Source organism: Anastrepha obliqua, chromosome 5, assembly GCF_027943255.1.
Source record: "Anastrepha obliqua isolate idAnaObli1 chromosome 5, idAnaObli1_1.0, whole genome shotgun sequence".
NCBI classification, from domain to species: domain Eukaryota; kingdom Metazoa; phylum Arthropoda; class Insecta; order Diptera; family Tephritidae; genus Anastrepha; species Anastrepha obliqua.
This window is the reverse complement of record NC_072896.1, coordinates 9,776,697-9,799,084: the sequence shown is the minus strand read 5'-3', so window position 1 is coordinate 9,799,084 and position 22,388 is coordinate 9,776,697. Positions and strand designations below refer to the sequence as shown.

Genomic DNA, 22,388 nt, shown 5'->3' with positions numbered 1-22,388 from the left:
TAATAAGATTAGACCACATAACCTCAGAACTATGAAGAAATGGCGCTTGCTTTATATTGGAAACTCTTTGTTTTTCTGAACCACCCCTTTTTAACCTCTGACCGGCAGAGCCCTGTAATATTACATGCCAAGGTGTTCGTCCAGCGCTTAGCTCACTAATGTCATACATCCAAGAAGGCTCGACTGGAAACTTAGGGAAACCGCACACTTTCTTTGGATTACTAGTGTCCTGGTTAATATGTTGAATCTGCTTTTGTTTTTGTTTAATCCTTGTGCACTCCGCTCGGGAGTATAGGGCTCCGATAAGACTCTTCCATTGTGTACGGTTCTGGGCAGCTGTTTTTGTGCAGTCCCCTGGTAATGTCGACCTTCTCCAAGTAATCTTTGGTCGACCGCAACTTCTGCTTCCTTCTGGGTTTCAGTCCAGTGCCATTCTCGTGGTGCTATCTGGTGATTCTCTAAGCGTGTGATACCTTTTCTTCGTTTGATTTGACATATCATGAGCTCTTCATTTGTTGATCTCCACAGCGCGTCGTTGCTGATGGTGTTGGGATAGAATACGAGTATTCTACAGATGATGCGGAGGCATTTGTTGACGAAAGATTATGGCCTCGGTGTGATGGTGTTGGAGACCAGCCATGTTTCACTTCCGTGCAACAATAGTGAGTCCACACATGAGCTGAATGTTAGCTGTTTAGTCCGCCTGGAGACTTGCGAACGCGCTCCCACTGTATACATTCGCCCGAACGCCGCCTTTGACTTGTTTTGCCTGCCGTTGACATTTTCATCTACTCCGCTGTCTGTCGTGATAGTTCAACCGAGGTAGCAGAAGCTTACTGCTGAAATTAGAGCACACATTATAGAACTCTTTATTAATATAAAAGTTCATGAAAATAAAACGGTTAACACGAAGCTGATCGAGGCCTTTCCATACAATTCCCTTCCTTCTATTCTGAGATATTCCAGCGAGGGATCTAAACCCCATGCTAAACAGTTACGAAGAATGAACTTAACTTTAACAGGTGGAAGAGCTCAAATGCATAAAGGGCTCAAATGCAAACATTATTCTGGTTTATCCCGAATATAGTAGATATCAGCATCCTGGCTAACTCTCTAGTGGATCAATTATCAGGGTCAAAAAAGAGAAATTTGAAGGTAACAACTTAGAGAGCTTCAATGCTGGAAAACTGATACTCCAATTTGAATATTAACCTATCCCTTGATGCATAGAATTTCAAAGGTGTGGCCAACATTAGACCGTAGCCGGCTCTCAGTGATTTTCAAGCATTCAGCTAATTTGCCGACGTAACCGGGGTTATGACAGTGGTTTCCTTACAAGATCGTGTTGGTGATATACAAAAAAAAAAAAAAAAATCTACGCTGCCTCCACTCATGTTACTTCGTTGGCGTCTGAACAATAACTGATTGGAGGAGTATATGAATACGAGTGAAATGAGGGGGCAGAATTTCTCTGCCGAATCCCCGGTGACAGGATACCCGAAGTTTCTTTCATGACTTTGCCTTGGATGGCCAGACTCGGTAATCTACCTTCCTTGAAGGATACGTGTAGTAGAAGCCCTTTTTTTCTTGTTCACCCCACTCGAGAGCATAGGACCTCGACAAGACTCAGTCTTGCATTGGTTTCGTTAATCTATTTCGCTTTCTTAGAAGGCCCATACATTACTATTTTTCTGTAGTTGTGCAACTCGACCAATTTTCTAATGTAAAAAGTAAAGAATCGTCTCATGACGACCTTGAGAGGAACATTTTTATCCGTGTCTTCAAACCTAAAATTATTACGATTATTAAGTGCCTAATATTAAATACTCTCCCCAACAGATAACTACCATAAACGGCGCCATGGTGCTGCTGAACAAGAAGGACATAAAGATACCACAAGGTGTAGCACACGCAGTCGATCGTGTCATGTTCCCACTGCCAGTTGGTGATCTCTTGCAAACACTACAATCGGATCGAGAGAATCGTTTTGCAAACTTCTTGAAAATTCTATACACCTCTGGACTGTCGGAGAAGCTGCAGAGTAAAGGTAAATTTTAAAAGCTCAAACTTTATAAGGACATGAGAAGCTCAAATATTGCTTGCGAACTTTCGCACTACTAAAGGGTGTTTTTTTTAGAGGTTAGGTTTTCAAGTTGGCACTACTTTTTTCGTAGATGGTCTTTTTGACAGCTGTCACTTGATTTATGCTCAGTTTGGTTTGCCATTTCATAATGAATAGACTTACACCTGAACAACGTTTGCAAATCGTGCAAATTTATTACGAAAATAATGGTTCGGTTCGCACGACGCATCGAAGAAAATTTTGTTCAGCGATGAGGCTCACTTTTGGTTGAATGGGTATGTCAATAAGCAAAATTGTCGCATTTGGAGTGAACATAATCCACAAGCCATTGCTGAGACGCCGTTACATCCTCAAAAAGTCACTGTTTGGTGTGCTCTATGGGCAGAGGGAATCATTTCTTTAAAAATGAAGCCGGCCATAATGTTACAGTCAATGGAGAGCGCTATAGAGCCATGATTAATGACTTTTTCGTGCCTGAATTGGACGATGTTGATGTGGACGACCTTTGTTTGGTTCCAACAAGACGGCGCTACATGCCATACATCCAACGCAACAATCGTTTTATTGAAGGAAACTTTTGGTGAGCGCATTATCTCGCGCCGTGGACCTGTGGCGTGGCCTCCAAGATCGTGCGATATAACACCGCTGGACTATTTCTTGTGGGGCTATGTGAAGTCGCTTGTCTACGCAGATAAGCCCGAGACGATTGACGTCTTGGAAGAGAATATTCGGCGCGTTATTGCTGACATACGGCCCCAATTGCTGCAAAAAGTGGTCGAAAATTGGGCTTCTCGGCTGGAATTTATTCGAGCCAGCCGCGGCGGCCACTTGCCCGAAATCATTTTTAAAACATAATGGCAAACCCTTATCTTTATAATAAAGCTAAATTCTTGGCCATAACATTAAATTATATACGTTTTATTTCATCTTGAAAACCTAACCTCTAAAAAAAACACGCTTTACCTTCTCTCGTTCTACTACCCTTCCTCAATCATTTCCATAACATTACTCTCCATTTATGAATTACTCATTACCTTTACTCTCCCCCTGCAGGCATTAAAACCTACACCGTTTTTGCGCCAGTGGACAAGAGTTTCCACGACATGGAATCGGATACTTTAGAGAAACTTTTCAATGACAAAGATGCCGCCGAGGAGTTCGCCATGAAACACATTGTGCCCGGTTCGCTCTTCTCAGCTGGCATGCGTTTCTATCAAGTGAAGGACTCATTGTTGACTGGCAAAACCGTTATACTGCAAAAGACGTCGGCGGGTAAAATCAAGGTGAACGACGCACAAATGATTACCTCGAATATACCAGCCACAAATGGTGTCATTCATGCGTTGGATGGTGTGTTGGCGTGAGCTTAAAGCACGGGGAAAGCTGCATAACAGAGCAACATTTTTAAGTTAGCAATAAACGAATGATTCGATAGGTTATAGTTTAAGAAACGAACAGAAAGTAAACACTTTTCGAAATAACTGGAGTTATTTGCGGGTAAATTGGTTAAGCAAAAAGTGAAAAAATTTGTTTAAGAAAAAATTAAATATAGCTGTATTTAAATCTTGCCAGGTGCGCTTTGACAGCTTTTGACGCCTGCTCGCTGAAAGCTGTGAAGTTAGTTAATATTACAGTGGAATATTTTGGTTATTTAATTAGTGAAATTTTTTTAAAAATAATTCTTTCTAATATGAAAAGAAAATTTCAAGAGAACAACAGAATCCGCTGGTGCTTCCAAACACACAAGCAATTGCTACCAAATACATACATACGATTGCTTGTTGCTGCTATTCCCAAAAGTTTTGTGAACAACGAAATCTTACAGCTCTAGAGTCATAATTTGTATATAACTGAGTTGTCAGGAAAAAAAAGAATTGAATTATAAATCAAAGTCTAGCGTACTTACACCTGTCGTGGCAGGTGGGCGGGAGTGTAAATTCTGGTTACAGGAAGTTGAAAGCTTGATGATTTCTTTAAATGCATGAATACTTTCACTCAAAGCTCAAAACTTAACACTTGCGTTCTGCTTTTCCTAAATTTTTTTAAATTTGTCAAGCTTTTACAACTTGAAATGTTCAAAGTGTTTCCAAGCCCATAAAAACTTTTATCCGAAAGGTTCAAAACGGATGGCTTTTTATGCGCCTAAGCTAAAGCTTTGAATCGGTTAAGTTTTGTTTAAGTTAGAAAAAATTCTCTTGAAAGCTTAAAACTTAATGCTTGGTTCTTCTATATATACCTAATCTTAGACTTTCAAAGTTCTAATTATTCCTCAAATACTTAAGATTTCAAAGTTTCTCTAAGCTCATGAAGTTTTCAATGAGAAGTTCCAAGCTTTCTGCGGTTTTGCTTTATGTATCTTACCTTAAATTTTAAGGCTTTCGCTTTTCCTTCAAATAATTAAGACTTGAAGTTGTTTAAGGTCATAAAAACTTTCGCTGGAAAATTCAAAACTTATTGTTTTTTATCCGTCTAAGTTCATTCTTTGAAACTTGTTGTGATTTCTTTATGTTAGAAAAAAATTCGCCGAAAAGCTCAAAGAATAATAATTGTTTCCTCTTTATGTACTAAGCTTAAACTTTGACTCATGGAACTTCCACGGAAAAGTCCAAAGCGTTTTGCTTTTTTCTGATATGTATCTTAGCTTTAACTCTCAAGCTGTAACTTTTTCTTCAAATAATGAAAACTTCAAGTTGTCTTTAGCTCTCTAAAGCTTTCACTGAAAAACTCGAAGTTGACTGCTTGCTTCGCACGTTTTCAGTTTTTCTTAGAATAATTAAGACTTCAACAGTTTTTTAACTCATAAAAGCTTTGGTTGAAAATCTCAAAGCTTAGTGTTTTTTTATTTTCTCCATGTATCTTTTTGCACACTTTAACGTTTGTTTATTCTTAAAATACTAAAGATTTCAAGTGTTCTCTAAGCTTGTAAAAACATTCATTGACAAGTTCGAAGCTTAATGCGTGCTTTCTTTTATCTGGATTTAAGTTTCTTTAAGCTCATAGAAACATTGACTGAAAATTTCAGAGTTTATGACTGGTTTTCTTATATATATCGAAGTTAAGACTCCAAACCTTTCACTTTTTCAATAATGAAGACTTTAAGTGTTCGTTAGCTCATAAAAGCTTTCACTGAAAAGCTCGAAACTCATTGTTTTTTTTTTATATTTATCTTAATTTAAACTTTCGAGTTTTCACACCTTCTTCAAATAATAAAGTCTTTACATTTTCTTTAGCTCATAAAAATTTTCACTCAAAAGCTCAAAGTTTAAAGCGTTCTTTTTTCTATTTGTATCTCAATTTAAACTTTCAAGCTTTCACTTCTTCTCCACCTAATGTAGATTAAAAGTGCTTTTTGGCTCATAGAAGCGTTCCCTGAAAAGCTCAGAGCTTCTTAATTTCTAAATTTATGTGTATAAGTTGAAATTTTGAAGCTCTTTCAAATGCTAAAAGCTTTAACCGCACTATATGCTCACAAAAGCTTTCACAGAAAAACCCAAAGCTTCTTGCCTTTTTATATTCAATCTGTCCAAGCTTAAATTTGAAGCTTTCATCTCTTCTCAAAATAATAAAAGCTTTAACCGCACTTTATGCTCACAAATCACTTTCAAGTACAAAGCTTCTTGATCCGTTTCAATATAATATGAAACAGTTTAAATTAATTTTATCGCAAATGCAACTTACACTTGAGGAAGAAGAAGAAAATTTGATAATTTCGCTTGCGAATGGACACGCACCATTTCCGCTCTCAGCTCCCCGCCAAGTACGAGACTTTTAGGTTTAATTTCTTTTCGTTCATTTTACATTTCTTTTCACGCACACACACACACACATACACTTATTTAATACATATTTTTCGCCAAGTTTGCTTTTAAGTGTTTTACAAAAATTTGAAAATCTTCAAAAGTAAAAAATTTTACTTAGTACGCATACATACATATTTATAAGTTCATTTAGAATTCCACATCTGCGAAAGAAAAATTGTCTATAAAACTTAGACACTTTCTTTGTTGTAATAGTAATAACACCTTATACATACAACTTTATGTACATATACATACTTACATACATACATATCACATCTATTTTACTATAATTTTCCATACGAAATATTGTAAATGTTTACTAACGTCTTTGTAAATGTATTTTCATAAAATATCATTTCGATTTTCAATTTTATAACAAATGATTATAATAATGAAAATAGCGATTATGAATATTATTTTTCAATAAAGTTAAGTAAAAATGTAATTGTTTTCTTCACCAGTACGTCAAACCGCCTATTGGATGCGATGCAGAGGTTTCTTAGAAAAGTTTTGAAGGTAAATCAAAGTAAAGGCGTACTTCACCAATTAAAATCGGATGCAGCAACTAGTTAGGGTTCGCACTCGCATTTCAGATAACTAATAAAATGATTTTGGGATATTGAAAAAAATTGTTTTGAATCTAAAAGAGGTGGTTGCCAGTATAAATCAGAATTTTTTGATGAGTTCAGTATTCAGGAAGGAAGCAATGATTGGAGTGGAATTCTGTATAAAAAAGTTTATTGTGTTCCGATTACACCGATTTGCTTGGTTTCCTCAAAATTGCACTCTTACGGCTTACCACAGTTGATAAATTTCTGTTATGCTTGGAAGCAACATTTGAAATAAAACAGCAGTACATTAATTGAAGAGGGCTAAAAGGCGCTTGTACTACTAAGGCATTTAAGCTTTCGACTGGCCAGCTCTTAGTCCAGTTCTTAACCCAATAGGGAGCCATTGGTCCATACTTTTGATAAGAGTTTTCTATAGAAGGTCAAAGGGGAAAGGAAAAAATGGACACACAAACATTCGTTAATGATTTCCATACCAAGGCGTTCGAATGTAATGATAAAGAATAATGGAAGACATTCATTTCTTTAGATTAATTGCAAGACTTCCAAAAATTAATGTGCTTTTATTTTCATTTCGCAGCTATTTTTCACATTTCACCAAACAAATTCACAAACCAAAAATTTTTTAAAATCAAAATACCTTCAAAATTGTATAGTGTTTTGTTTTTTCGAAAGAAATTACAGCAGAACTGTTTGAAAGAAGAACACAAACATTTCGCAGCTCTGATTGCGAGAAAAAATAAGCGTCATTAGGTAAATAATTTTGTTAGCTTTAAAATAATTTCGGTCGTTCCATATATTCAGCTTTTAATATTGTGAAATCTTTAAATACGATTTATTAGTGTAAAATAGAAAATGTAAAACTGCAAAAAAATTATAAAAATTTCATAATAAACTTATTATTATTTATAGGTGATATATACAATATAATTAATTAGCATACTGGCTACTAGGCTCTTCAGTGAGGTTAAAAATTTGCATTTCGATCAAGTGAAATATTTTCTAAAAATTTCGCTTAAAACCTCAGTGTGCCGGCAGCCCTGGTTAGTACTCAGTTTTCATTCCCAGCGCATTTCTGCACCATTTGTCTGCAGTTTGGACACAAACCATATTTGTATGAAAGTACTGTACGAACACGGGAAGGACAGTACGACTAGAAAGTAACGCATTGTTGATGAAATGTTTGGATTAATTGATTGCAAATGAACGACGTAGCGAACTTTAAGAAAGAATATTTAAACCAGAAAACCAACCATCATCCCGATATTGAATGAAGCCCGCTCCACACATTTTGCTTAAGACCGAAAACTTAATATCATCAAAAACCAAGTTAAAAAAGTAGTATTACAGAAGAGCGCATAATAGATCAATCTGGTGGCAGCGTAAAAAGGCCTAAGTCTTATCTGTACAACCATTATAATTATCATTACAAATATTGCTCCTCTATAAGATTGCGGCTGGAGTGTTATAATGAAAATAAATAAATATTTTTAAATAAGCCTGTGCAATAATGGTCAGTCCATCAAGTCCATCATGTCCTAGGGAGGCTCTTAACGCACTGACACACGTTACTCCAATAGATGTACATATCAAAAATATGGCAACCATGAGCGCATTTAGGCCAAATGAAGTGGGCCGCTGGAAAGAAAAAACGTATGGTCACAACAGTCTGCTATTTAGACAAACCCGATAAATGAAAAAGCAGATAAACTGGCAAGAGTGGGATCTGTCATAAATGACGTTCTGGCGAACTCGAAATTCACACCACTGGGTGCAATCAAGAATGCAATATCTTCAAAATGTTTACGAATCGCCGATTGTATTATAGATGGAGAGACCAGACGACACGCAAAATTAGCAAAACGTTATGGCCCGCCTACGACCTGAAACCAATTGATAAACATGAAACGACGGCCTGGCGACTCACGGCATTGATAACTGGCTTTCGGTCTGTCGGGAACTAAAGAAAAAGGAAACAATCTTCTATTTCCTCTGTGAATGCCTTGTCTTATGGAAGTAGAGAATGTCAACCCTGGGCAACCCGCTGTTCGAGAGTCTCAAACAATTGTCTGGCTTAGATGTCAACAACCTATTGAGGCCCTTGAACCGCACAGACTGGATATAGTCATGCTGCAAATAACTGGTAAACAAGTTGGTAGCGAAGATGTGGCAACAATATGGTGCGGAAGCGCTAGTTGGATTCTGGATGAATCACCATTTAACCGACCAAGGAGAAATTACTACTCGATCTCCCTTTATGATGAGTGAAAACTTTTTTGTGATATACAATCAGCGTCAAAAGAAAGTATACAAGCTACAAGTACATAATGACAAACTTTGACTATTTATTTATTTTTAAATTTCGATAAGGAATCTCCATAGCGCTCGCCATTCAGCGTAACAGCAGCTCTTCCTCATTTAGAAAGAAGTAAAGACCGATGATGTCATAGGTGCGTAAACCGCACGTAAAATGGGCGAAGTGCTCTATAAATTTCGCGAATAGTTTTTTTTCGACGTACATTTCAACAATTTGGAAGCGTTGTTTCGGCAGCAAACGATTATTGATGACTTATTAAATGTTATTGAACTGAAGTGTCAACACAGTTTGCCATTCTCAGCTGTCAAAGTATAGTTATCGATATTGATAGTTTCAATGTAGCTAAAAACAACAGCGAATATTTGATCTAAAGTGGAGAATAATAACTAAGGCTGTGAATTTCATCGTCGAAATAAATCGAAAAATGCGTTTAATTGCAACTTAATTACTTACTTATATGGCCTGATCAAGGATCACAACCCGGACTTACCGGATTAAAGCTGACTGTAACAAGTCTCGCCAGGCGTCTCGGCTTTGCACGCGTCTTCTCCAATTTGTTACACCAAGCGATGATAGGATTTCCTGATCTTGGTCCTTCCATCGAAGGCATGGTCTTTCCCTACGTCGTTGTCCAGAAATTTTGTAAATTTCCAAGGTATAGTTGTCCCCTGAAATGCTGGAACCCAAAACGCCGTGTATCTTTCCTAGTGGACAGCATGTACTTCGTCTTGCCTTCTTTATACGCGAGACCTACTCTAGTTGACTCTCTTTCAACACTGGAAAATGCTGCGTTAATATATCGCTTGCAGTTCACTATTATGTCAAAGTCACCAGCATATATATATAAGCAGCTGTACATATATTCCGAAAGTAGTACCATTTCGATAAACACCGGCTCTCCGTAGTAGCCCTTCCATGAGAAAGTTGAAGAGGTCGCACCATAGTGGATCGCCTTGTCTGAAACCGCGCTTGGTATTGAAAGGTTCGCAGAGGTCTTTGCCTACCTTAACAGAGCTGGACGTGTTTTTCAATGCCATTTTATAAACTCGAATCAGTTTTGTGGGAATTCTGAACTCAGACATTGTGGCGTATAGACGATCCCTCATCGGGCTAACGAAAGTAGCCTTCTAATTGAGAAAGAGATAATGAGTTATGTCTTTTACTTTTTCATGGGCTTTTTCCAGGATTTGGCGTAGTGTGAAGATCTGATCGATGGTGGATTTTTCGGGTCTAAAACCACACTGATAAGGTCCACTCAGTGAGCTGGCATATGGTTTTAGTCCTTCCAATACGCGCGACTGAGCCTTATATGAGGTGGCGATAAGACTGCTCCCGCGGTAGTTGGCGCCTATAAAGGGTTTTCCAATAACAGGTGTTATTGGTGAATGGATTACGCTATCGATTACGATGATTAACGATTTTTCATGGCCGGAATTGGATAGTATTGATCTGAACAACGTTTATTTTCAACAAGACGGCGGTACGTGCCACACACGCAACGAAACCATTGATCTTTTACGGGAAAAGTTTCCGGTCGATGTTATCTCTCGAAGAGGTGATCGCAATTGGCCACCGAGATCTTGTGATTTATCTCCTTGTGACTTTTTTCTTTGGGGCCACGTGAAAGAGAAGGTCTACGACAACAGCCCAGGGTCGATTCAAGACCCCAAAGATGGAATTCGTGAGGCTATCGAGGGCATAGGACAGCCACTTTGCAATTCGGCTATGAAAAATTTCATGAAAAGAATATTTTCCTGTTAGCGTGGTCGTGGTGGTAATTTGCCTGATGTTATTTTCCACTATATACGGCATACCTTCCTCTTTATAATGAAATAAACATCCGATCATTTATATTAAAAAATAGCATTTTTCTTTGAATATCAAAATAACACCTCTTATTGGAAAACCCTTTAGTGGGGTCACCTGTCTTCAACACAGGACAAAAATACTTGAACTTTTGCTCAGAGTAATTTCCAAGTGAAACTGAAAGGAAATACAAGCTTAAAGTTGTTTGATTATTATCATAATGTGTTTTTCTTTTTTCGAATAAAAACTGCAATTTAAAAGGTTTACATTTAATTTTTCATAAATTCTTTATTAAATCGACGTTTAAAATTGTCATAAATTTTTCATTTAACATTACTTAGGTTTTCATAGGTTTTATTTTTCGTTTTTAATTTTTTTATTTTGTTTGTAATAATAATTATAAGTTTTCGATTAATTTTACACATTTTCTTTATATTCGCCCGCTCAAGCAATTCCAATGGGAAATCAAATGTTCTTAATGAAATTGAATTTTCAAACTTAAATTAATGGGTTCATACAATTTTTCCATATTTTTTCTACTTTCCACGTGGTTTTTTAGGCTTTGTTTAAAATTTCTTAATTTTTATAAATTTATAGTTTATTTAAATTATTTATATTTTTTCATATTTTCAATATCGTTTTGATTAGTTTAGCTTAATAATTCTGTTCTTGTTTTTATTATATAGTTATTTTTTATTTTAATCATCAAATCGTAATTTTAAATAAATTCTATACGTTTTTGTGTGTGTATTTTCACCAAATTTCAGTAAATTTTTTATTATTATTATAAGTTTTTTTTTAATATCCATTTTTTACAATACACATTTATAGCATTTTTGGTATAATTTGTGTTGTTCTTTTTATTAATATTTTTTGCTTTTTTTCAATATTTTTTTTTTGTAATTCTAAATCTAATACACTGTCGTTTGAGTGTAAAATGTAATAGAATCAGCATTTAAACAATTTAACAGTAACATTATGAGTATTGTACAATAGAAAAAAGAACAACTGCTATGGAAAATATTTATACAGTAAGGATTATAGCAAAATAATAATGCAATTATAGACTAATAAGAAACTATAAAGGCGTTAAATATTTATAAAATTCATTTTTTAATAAAGATAAAAGATTTGAGCCTTGGCAGATATAAAGGAAAAAAAACCTTTTTCTTTAAATTATACAAAAAATTGTAAAAATTATAAACTTAAGAACAAAAGTTTTTAAATTTATAAATAAATGTTAAACAATAAATAAAAATAATAAAAAATAATATAAATAAAATAAAAACCTACATAATTTTATTTTTTATTCAACACGTCGAGCATCGTTTGAATTAACGAAATATCTTAAAATTTGGCGGAATTTACTTATATAGATAAAAATTCATTACAAATAATTTATTATAAAATGGTTTATATTATTTCTTCGAGTGAAGCTTATCAATCAGGCTACTCTAGATAAGTTATTTCTTCCTGTACTGAAAACTAGTAAAGGTTACAAAGCTTAAGGCGATGAATCTATCAACTGCAGCTCGAACTAAACTAAAGTTTGGGCCACTTAAGTTTAGTTCACCTTTTCAATTTGTATACTAAAAAATTATATAAACTAAAAGAATGATTTGAAATTAGCTGAAGGAATTGGTTTGAAGCATTTAACCTTACAAAAATACTTTCAGCGAGTGAGTCATCAGATCCGCACTGAATCTCTAAGAGGAAGTATTTGAGAATTTTGCACAAGCCAGACTACCATGCGAGCTCTAGGCTGAGTCACTTTCAATGCGAAATTTACGCTAGACTATCCAAAAACCCTGTGGCAGATGGCTACCAGCAAGGACTTCACTACACTTGACCCGCAGGCCATAGGGATATAGGGATATAGATCGAAAGCGGATGGTGGCTGAGCTAGCAAGGCAATGTACGGCTAATCAGATTATCTAGGGAAAGAACGCATTGTCATGCCATATGCCACTTGCTAATTGCTACCTAGGAAAGTTACTGCTACGCAAGCTGAAGAAAGATGGGAACAGAGTACGACATTTCGTATCTCAAAGCAGACATGGGCGATAGTACACCGCAGACGCACACAAAGTCCCTTTAGAAATCGAGCACATCTGAAAAGTCATTGGAGGGTTTACGGGGATGTTTAATAGGCAAGCATGCAGAAGGAAAGGGCGGACCGTTCCGAAAATGAAGCAGAAACTACAACGATGAGAAGGAAGAAACAATTACTTATCTACTCTGTAACTATTCTGAATTGCACTGAAAGCCCTTGCTAACCTACGCTGCTCGTCGAAGTTAGTCGGTGAACGCAAGACAAAACTAAACAGTGTTGCAAAACACATCAAAGTTTATCCTATTTGGGTGCCTGGACATTGTGGTATTACAGGGAACGAGTTAGCTGATAAACTGGCAAATGAAGCCTCTGTGAGTATACCACTAGGCCCTGAAAGCTTTCTAGGTGCCAATTCCCCATCGTTTCAACTATAGATTGACGACTTCATGAGGTCTTGCCACAGAGGTCGTTGGTCTTAGTTGAACTCGTGCAGAGTTCCCAAGTGCTTTGTGAAAGAGCCGCACAGGAAAACAGCGACCTTTCTCCAAAAACTCAGCAGGAAGGACCTGGGAGTACTGGTGGGTGTAATCACAGGGCACAACGTCAGTGGTCAGCATATGGCTACCATGGGGGTCGAAGACAGCCCGATATGCCTACCCTGTCTTGAGAATGACGACACTGTAGAGCATTTTCTCTGTAGCTGTCCTGCATTTTCCAAAATCAGACTTAGGATATTGGGTTGCGATATACTGAGTATGGATAAAGTTCATACTCTTTCTCTTGCGGATCTGTTGGACTTGTCCAACCCCACACAAATCTAATCTTATCTAATTCTGAATTGGGCAGAATTCTTCTTTTAAAGGGACTGTTGGCATTTCTCACGAACACTGAAGGAAGAGTAGCTAGACTTACTGAGGCATCACAATGGAACTAAGCCCTTGCCCTAATTGTGTTTTTGGCTTGACAGACAATGACTTGACAATGAAGCCTAAACTGTCAACTGAATAACCATTAAACCGGAACTCAGCGCGTTTTTTGTTGAATTGCGTTTCTCTAAAAAGAAATGGTGCAAATATTGTTGCGACTGAATTCTCCAACAAAAGCATCACGAGTGTAACCAAAAAACCGCACTTTTCATTAGATTACCTACATACGGGTTTTTCTTACTGGATTAACTATAAATGTGGGAAAAATGGTAAAAAATTATAAAAAACTAAGAAATACGGACTCATTAAATTCAGATATGTTATATCTACATATATCCAAATATAGATATGAAATAGAGAATGTATCGGATGAAGAAAACATTTTCTATGACACTATGGAGTAGTTTGGCTGATAGGTAGGTAGGTAGGCAGGTAAGCTAAACAAGTGCAACACTTAGGCGGACCCTTGTAGTCTATGTGAGATCTATTCAGATCATTCAGATATACCTAACCTAGCCCAAGTGAAAATAGAAGACCCTTGGATAGCCCGTTTTAGTGAATAATCAGCTGCACTTCAGCGAGCACAAAACTTTCTTCAGAAGGTACTGATGCTTGTACCTTAAAATATATTAAAAACATTTGGAATACATCTTTTGAAGTACTTTAAAAGCTTCCTGAAGCAGTTCTGACACTTTCTGAAATTCAACTAAGGGATTCGGAAGTACCATTGATAATTCTGTAGTATATTCGACAATTTTGAATCACTATTAATAATTCTAACTATATTAAAATCCCTCTGCAAGAGCATTCAAAATTCTGAAGTATTCGAGTATCTAACGAACTCTGAGGTACAATTGAATATTCCGGAATTTACTTCACGGTCTCTGAAGTCTTGTTGAAAAGGGCATAGTTCTTTTGAAGACTCTCACAGAGAAAGATTCTGTGGCCTCTGAAGTCTTATTGATATAGTTCTTTTGAAGACTCTCCCAGCGTTTGCCGTGTGATTTCTGCTAGTAAAGAATAATGCATTAAGAATAATGCGCACAAGTCTGCCTATTGGGCGGTTGTCGGAGATGGACAATTGCTTCTTCTTCGTCTTTGTTCGTACAGGCCCTGTATCATCCGCAGACAGACACTCGTTGCCTTTTAACGTGTTTTTTGAATAATGTTCTCTATTTCCAGGGAGTGTAACCTTCGTGATCGGTTCCGATCCCATATCGGGAAAGTTTGTCTGGGTATAGATTTGTGCAGAATATTTAAATAAAATATTATATATTTTTTTAAACCCAAGAAGGTTTTCCAACCACTAAAGAAAGCTTTCTGTTTTTGGAAATATTGAAATGTTTGATGGCATTGAAAAAGCTGAAAATACTGAATTTTTTGAAAGTATTCAAATATTTGAAAATATGGAGGTATTGAAATATTCGAAAATATTAAATTATCTTAAATTATTGAAATATTTGGATAATGAAAGTATGGAGCTATTTGAAAGTATTGCATTATTTCAAAATATGAATATATTGGAAGTATTCAAACATTTGAAAGTGTTGAAATGTTTGAAAATAAGGAGATATCTGAAAATACTGGAATTTTTGAAGGTATTGGAATATTCGAAAATACTGAAATATTTGAAGGTATTGAAATATTTGAAAATAATTAATTGTATTAAAGTATTGAAACATTTAAAAGTATTGAAATATCTTAATATATTAAAGTTTTTGAAAATATTGAAATAATTGAAGGTAGCAAATTTTCTGAAAATTTAAAACTTTTTGAAATCTCATTGAACTGGATAGTGGGAGCGTTGTCATACTCTGATATTGCCGCATTTATGAATTGCTTTAGTAAAAATTATGGATGTTGCTGAAATCTAAAGAACTCATTCGTTCAAAAACTGTTTTTCCTCTTCATAAGAACTAATTTTCCCGAATTGAAATTATAATAAATGGAAATATATTATAAAAATTAATGCAGATAATAAGTGCAAGAAAAAACCAACAAAAAAAAAAAACAAAAAAAAAAAAAATAAAAAAAAACTAAATAAAACAAAAAAAACAAATGAGCTCGGAATTTGCTTGTCCCTTAACTAAAACACAAATTTTCTTATTTTTTCTTTCAAATCAAGAAGGTCTACATATGAACTCGATAAAGAACTAATTTTCATAAATTATTAAAAAAAAATTTTATATACGCATATATGTATAAAACTTTAAAAAAATATATATGTTTTACAATTTTAATTAAATAACGAATCAACATAAAAAATGTATTTTTTAAATATCAAACATAACTAAATATCAAACATGCTCACTTTCGAATAAAAAACTTTTTTTTAATAATAATTTTAAATAAATAAAAAAAATACTTAATAATAATTTAAAAAAAAAAGTAAATAAAAATTTTCGAAAGTTTAAACAAAAACTTAAAAAAAAATTTCGAAATTTAAAATAAAGATTTTTAAAAACTAGCACACAAATTTTCAAAGACTACAATAAAAACTTAATAGAAATTTCAAAAGCTGAAAATAAAAATTTTCAGAAAGTGGCATTAAAATTTTTAAAACTAAAAAAAAAATAAATAAATATTTTTTTACGCTACAAATAACCACTTATTAATTGTTAATAAAATCTCATATTCTCATGAAATCTCATGAAAATTTATGTAGATTTTGAGTTCTGCCTTCATTTTTCTTCTAATAATTTTTTTTTTAGTATCACTCTGTTTAAATTTTTTCATGGTATTTTCGCAGTTTGGCATTTATGAAAATTATACAATTTTTAGGAGGCAAAGCAATACGTTCCGCACGTATATACAGTGCACTCGCGATAACTCGAACTAATTAAAACAGGCGCTGTTCGATTTATCGAATTTGTTCGACTTATCAATTGAGTGTGCTATGTTAAAAAAACAGTCATCGATATCGATTTTTCGATCGATTGTTGAAAATGGAAGCCAGTAGAAAATTTCTGTAGTATAGTTTCATTATACGAATTACATTTTGGTCCATTGGCTGGATCAATGGTGTCGCATTCGGCGGCAAAAACATAGATAAAATTAAACCATCCTCGGACTTTAATTCGATTTCGTTGGGATGTGATTGGGCATTATCAATTAGAAGAAGAGCCTTCTCAGGTAGTCCCCCATCTTTCAAATATTTTCTTACCTAAATATTAAAGTCATTTAACTTGGTTAAAAAAATTGTTTTAATGAATCTGGATTTTACCTGCGGCACGAACGAATTATGAAACCAGTCTTTGAAAATCGCCGAAGTCATCCAGGCTGATTTGGAATTTTTGTACTCCACCGGACAGTTAAAATTTTTGAAAACACGAGGATTTCTTGCTTTGTCAATAACGAGAAGTTTAAGCTTATGGTTGCCGGTAGCGTTAGTGCAAGCCATAAATTGCCTTATCTTTCTTTTTTATAAGACTTATGGTGGACTTGGCTACCCCATATTCCTTCGCTAGAGAAGTAACACTACGTCCACGTTTAATTTTGTTAAGGACTTCAACCCTCTCTTTTAATGTTAAACACTTCAACCTTTTACGATCCATTACTCACGTGCACTGATACACCACAAATGACAAATTTAAAGGAATTTGGTCAATGCAAGATGTTGTTCCCAGAAAACTAACGGGATATTAACGCCGAAATATTCATATGGGCAATACACTAGTATACATATAATTTATATACATATACTATTACATATGTATCTATGTACAAAATGTACATATTTGAAAAGAATGTGTGTACAAATAAATTTGTTTTTTTGTTCGAGTTATAGCGCTTTTTTATTGTTCGAGTTACAAAGAAGTCAATAGGGGGAAAAATGTGTTCGAGTTAGCACGTCGTTCGACTTAGCGGCTATTCGAGTTACCGCGAGTGCACTGTATTTAAGTAGATGACAATTTATAAAAAACGAATTCTTTTTTTTAAGTGAGAAAAAGGTTTTTAAAAACTTGAAAAAAATTTTTTTTTTTTAAAAGGGAGAACAATTTTTTATAAAAATATTGAAACTCTCTTTTCGATTTTAAGAAATTTATTGCTATCAGAGTTACTTAAATTGAAAGTTTTGAAAAAAAGAGTGTAAATCATTATTACTGAACAAAAATGAAAAACTTCCTCGTATGGACTTGCCTACACCGAACTCGTTACCTCGTCAACTTAACCAAGGGAGTCACCATGGTAAATGATCTGGCAGATCGTATTTTCTTGCTGTTTATAGAAAATTCACAAATTTACGCTTCCGCCTACAGAAAATTTCTCAGAATTCTCCGTTTCATAGTATTGTTCGTCAACTACTCCCTCAAGCGAGCAGACAGCTGGCTCCTTGCTAAAGAAATTAATAAATTATTATTTAAAATTTTCAAAATAACGAGTTCTGTGCCAGTATGAATAGAAAATGCTGAAAAGTTAAAATGTTGTTTATGATTTGTAAGATACATTTTTACACTTTTCTTTCCGTTATTCGATTTTTATTTGACTATTTATGATAGGGTTTCTTTTTTGCTATTGTTTTTTTGGCTTTAAAGGATGTGACTTATGAACTGTAAATACATATTTTCTATTTATTTTTAATGCTTGCATTGTGTGATCAAATGATTAGCGAAGGAAAAGTAAACAGACGCAGGAGCCTTACTTTTATCTTTTTAAATTAGAAAAAAATTCAAGTTCAAGCTTTCGGTACTAAAAATACTTTATAATAGACCGATTCATATTGTATGCTTCTCTTATAATTTATGGAGCGCGTATTGAGTTGTCGCTCACCCTGGTTAACGGAACCTGAGCTGACGGAACCTTTCAACCTTATGCTCCCTCCGAATAAGAGTCGTTTTTTTACAGAGATGCCTGCTGCTGAAGCCTTTGAAAGACAGCAGATTTTACAGAAAAGTAATCAGAGGTTTACATGCTTTTTTTACAATTCCTAATTTGCCTACTTCAGACTCTATCAGCTTCACTGCAACTCGACCGTCAACGAAGATGAAGAAGCGAATTTGTTCAAGCAAACTATCTTTTAAAGCAAAGATCTTCATTTGGCAGATGCTGAGGTCATACCATTTTTAGGTATCACAAGTAAAGATTGGGTCTGACATCACTTATACCTATCCTCATGACATCGATTTGGATAATAATCCCGTCACTATTCGTGATTAGCTCCTCTTTAAACTGCTCTTCCTGTCAAACAGTTTAGAAATTCTGGAATGAAAATCCCAAAAACAAGGTTATATAAGCTACGCTAGGAACTAAGTCGGCACTGACTTGGTTGACTGACCCAAATCTTATACTTGATTGAAAAAGTTGAGTCTTGGTTACTCTAGGAGAACAGTCTTACTTGGTAGTAGAAGCTGCATGAATTTTACAAATGTGGAAATTCAATAAATTTTCTTTATTTATCTAAAATTACGAAAATTCTAAATGGGACACGAAAAACAATTTTTTAAGAAAATAGATGCTACGTTCACTTTTTAGGATTCTGACGACATTAAGTCAATGATAAAAGCTTTTGTACCAATTTATAAAGCAGCATCGTTTAGATAATAATAAGACTTGGGCCGATATTAAAATAAGCTTGGTTGAGTTTTTTTACAACATCAATGAAATCGACAAACTTTTGCAATACCTTGAAATTACATAGGCCAGGCCAAATATTCAACCAATAGTCAGACTAAATTTTTTCAAAGGTTTTTAAAGTTGCTGAATGAGAAACTAATATACTTGAGATTTTACGGTGCAACGCCGAAAAATACGATTTCCGTTTATATTTGAGATTTCGTTTTGAAGGTCGTAACAGTATATCAAAGTAAACTGTATTTTTGCTAACCCAAAAAAAAAAATTTTCGCCAAAAATTCTTTGCTGAATTTACTACTTACTTATTTACTGTTATTTGTTTTTTTTTTGTGGATTGCTACATGCGAATGCACACTCAACAGGCAATAGTTCAGCGACAACTAAAATCTTGTATACGCATAAAAATGGGGTTAGAAGGGGAAGAGTTGTACTTTGTGTTACTGTTAGAATTTTTTACTTTCACAGTTTCATAATTTTCATCTTTATTTTTTAATTTTTTCTTGTTAATTTTCAATTTTTTAATTTTTTCATTGCATTAGACTAATCTTCTGTATTTAATATTTTTATTTATTTATATTAATTTTAATTTTTATTAGTTCCATTTTTTATAATGGGTGGTTAAATTTCAAGACCCGATGTTGAATGTGAACCACACCTAAACGTCACGTTTATTTCTACATTTCATTTGACATTTTTCAATTTCAGACTAATTCAATTTGAACCATGGAAAGATACACAACCAAGTAACGTGTGAAAGTTATTCAGGCTACTTATGAAAACGGGCGTTCAAATCAAAATGCACATCGCGCACTTCATCTTCAGTGATGAGGCACATTTTCACCTTAGTGGATTCGTCAATAAGCAGAATTGCCGCATTTGGGCGAATAATAATCCAAGAGTAATTGCCGATAGACCAATGCACCCACAAAGAGTGACTGTTTGGTGCGGTTTATGGGCCGACGGCATCATTGGGCCGTATTTTTACCAAAATGAGGCTGGTCAGGCAGTTACTGTGAATAGTGTTCGCTATCGTGAGATGATAACGAACTTTTTATGGCCCGAATTGGAAGATATGGATGTGGACGATATGTGGTTTCAACAGGACGGTGCCACTTGTCACACAGCTAACGAAACAATGGCTCTTTTGCGCGAAAAATTTGATGGCCGAATAATCTCTCGTCGCGACGATGTCAATTGGCCGCCAAGATCATGTGATTTGACACCGTTGGACTTGTTGGACTTGTTTCTTTGGGGTTATTTGAAAGAAAAGGTGTACATCGATAAGCCAGCAACAATTCAAGAGCTAAAGGATAAGATAAATCGACACATTAACGGCATTGAAACTCAATTATGCCTCAGCGTCATCGAAAATTTGGACCATCGTGTGGAGGTGTGCCGCCGAGGCCGCGGCAGCCATTTGGCCGATATTTTATTCCATACGTAATTGAGCCATACCAATATTATCATAATAAGGAGAAATGACAATAATTTTCTAAAAAATTGTATATTATTCAAAATCAATACCGGCTCTCGAAACTTAACCACCCTTTATTTCATATTTTTTTAATTTCCTTATTAATTGAATTTTCTGTGTTTTATTTTTTTTTTGCTTTCACAATTTCACATTTTAAATGTTTTTTCTTTTGAAATTTTAATACATTTTTAGGTTAAACTTTCTTAATTTTATATTTTATATTTTACATGTTTAATTTTTAATTTTTTTACTTTCATGATATTTTGATAATTTTATATTTAAAATTTTTTATTTTATTATATTATGTAGTTTTAGAAATTTATTATTTCAGATTTTTTTTCTTTATTTGTTCAATTTCACTATTTTATATTTTTAATTTTTTTATTTGTAAACTTTTATAGATCTCTTTTTTCATATTTTATATTTTTTGATTTTCTTTACCAAATTTACTATCGATATTTTATATTTTGTTTACTATCAAAATTTCGTAATTTTTGTTCGTATGTTTTTTCTATATTATTTTGTTTCGTATTGTAAATTTTTATTAATTATTGCATGTACTACTTCCTCACTTTCTTTGTTAGTTTCATGTTTCACCTTGCACGCATTTTTTTACTTTAACAGATTCATATTTCTATTTGTTTTAATTTTTATTAGTTTTATTTTTTGAATTTTACATTATTTTACCCATCTATATTTTACCTATTTGTTTACGTTCACAATTTCATATTTTTGATTTATATTGTATATTATAATTATTCTTATTTTTGTTTTTTTTAATTGAATTTTTTTATATTTGGTAATTTTTTACTTCACGGCTATGATGTCCTTTACTTTCTTTAGTTTTGGTTTTTTAGTAAGTGTTTAAGTTTCATAGTTTTCATATTATATTTTTGTAAATTTTTGTTAACTAAATTTTTAATTTTTTTGTTTTTGTTTTGTAATTATAGCGAAAAGTCAAGTTTGACTCACTTTCAAACTAGAGTATCTCGAAACCGTTTCCTCTATTCAGAACGCCTAAAAGCTTCCGAACCATACAATTTGGTGCTCTGTGCTGAAGATAAAAAAATTTAGAGACGCTGTGGTATTCAAAGATCTGTGAATTATTAAATGTTTAAAAACTTTTTATCAAAAAATCAGTAGAAATTTAAATGAAAAACCTCCAAAAATTTCTGAGCACTTCCTAAAGGTTCCAAAAATGTTCTAAATAATCTTTCAAGAGTTTTGAAACCAAAACTCATTGCTAAAACGCCTGCCATTTGATCACACAATGCCCGCTGATTCTATTTTTTTGGCTGCTATTGTAGTTCAAGAAAATTAATGCAAGTAGAACATCTATTTATTATTTTTGCTTTCAAACATTCGGCTTTGGCTATTTTTGTTTTTTTTTTTTTTGGTTTTGTAATTTTATAATTTACTGTAGTTTCTTTTATATTGACTTGACTATTTGTTTGGTTTCTGTTTTTTGGTTACTGTTATTTTAAATGTCTTTTATTTAGTAAAATAGGAACAACCCTCCCTTCTAGAAAGGGGGTCTATGGTGAGTTTTTGTTGCTATAGAAAATGCTGGTTTATATGTTTGTATAAATGTCTGTCTATGAATTTTTCCATCCGCTTCGTTAACATGGAACAAATTCAAATGAAAGCCTAAACACTTCGATTTCACCTTCACCATACTGTCAAAATAAATGCAATATAACTGTAAACTAACAAACGTAACTTGCCGCACTTCAACAACAGACTTTGCCACATGCATCAAATTCACCAAATCACTCGGCGGCTCACATT

The 22,388-nt window shown here is 34.1% G+C and overlaps 1 protein-coding gene across 1 annotated transcript in view; it reads left to right on the top strand.

The window, feature by feature from the left end:
* The window catches only part of LOC129247679 (mucin-5AC), a 98,406-nt gene extending 94,363 nt beyond the window's left edge, over positions 1-4,043 (top strand). Inside the window, exons 4-5 of the mRNA XM_054886913.1 lie at positions 1,840-2,047; positions 3,137-4,043. Of these exons, the coding sequence (XP_054742888.1) occupies positions 1,840-2,047; positions 3,137-3,447 (519 nt within the window). The 3' untranslated portion in view covers positions 3,448-4,043. The remainder of the gene's footprint in view (positions 1-1,839; positions 2,048-3,136) is intronic.
* Positions 4,044-22,388: the final 18,345 nt, after the last annotated feature.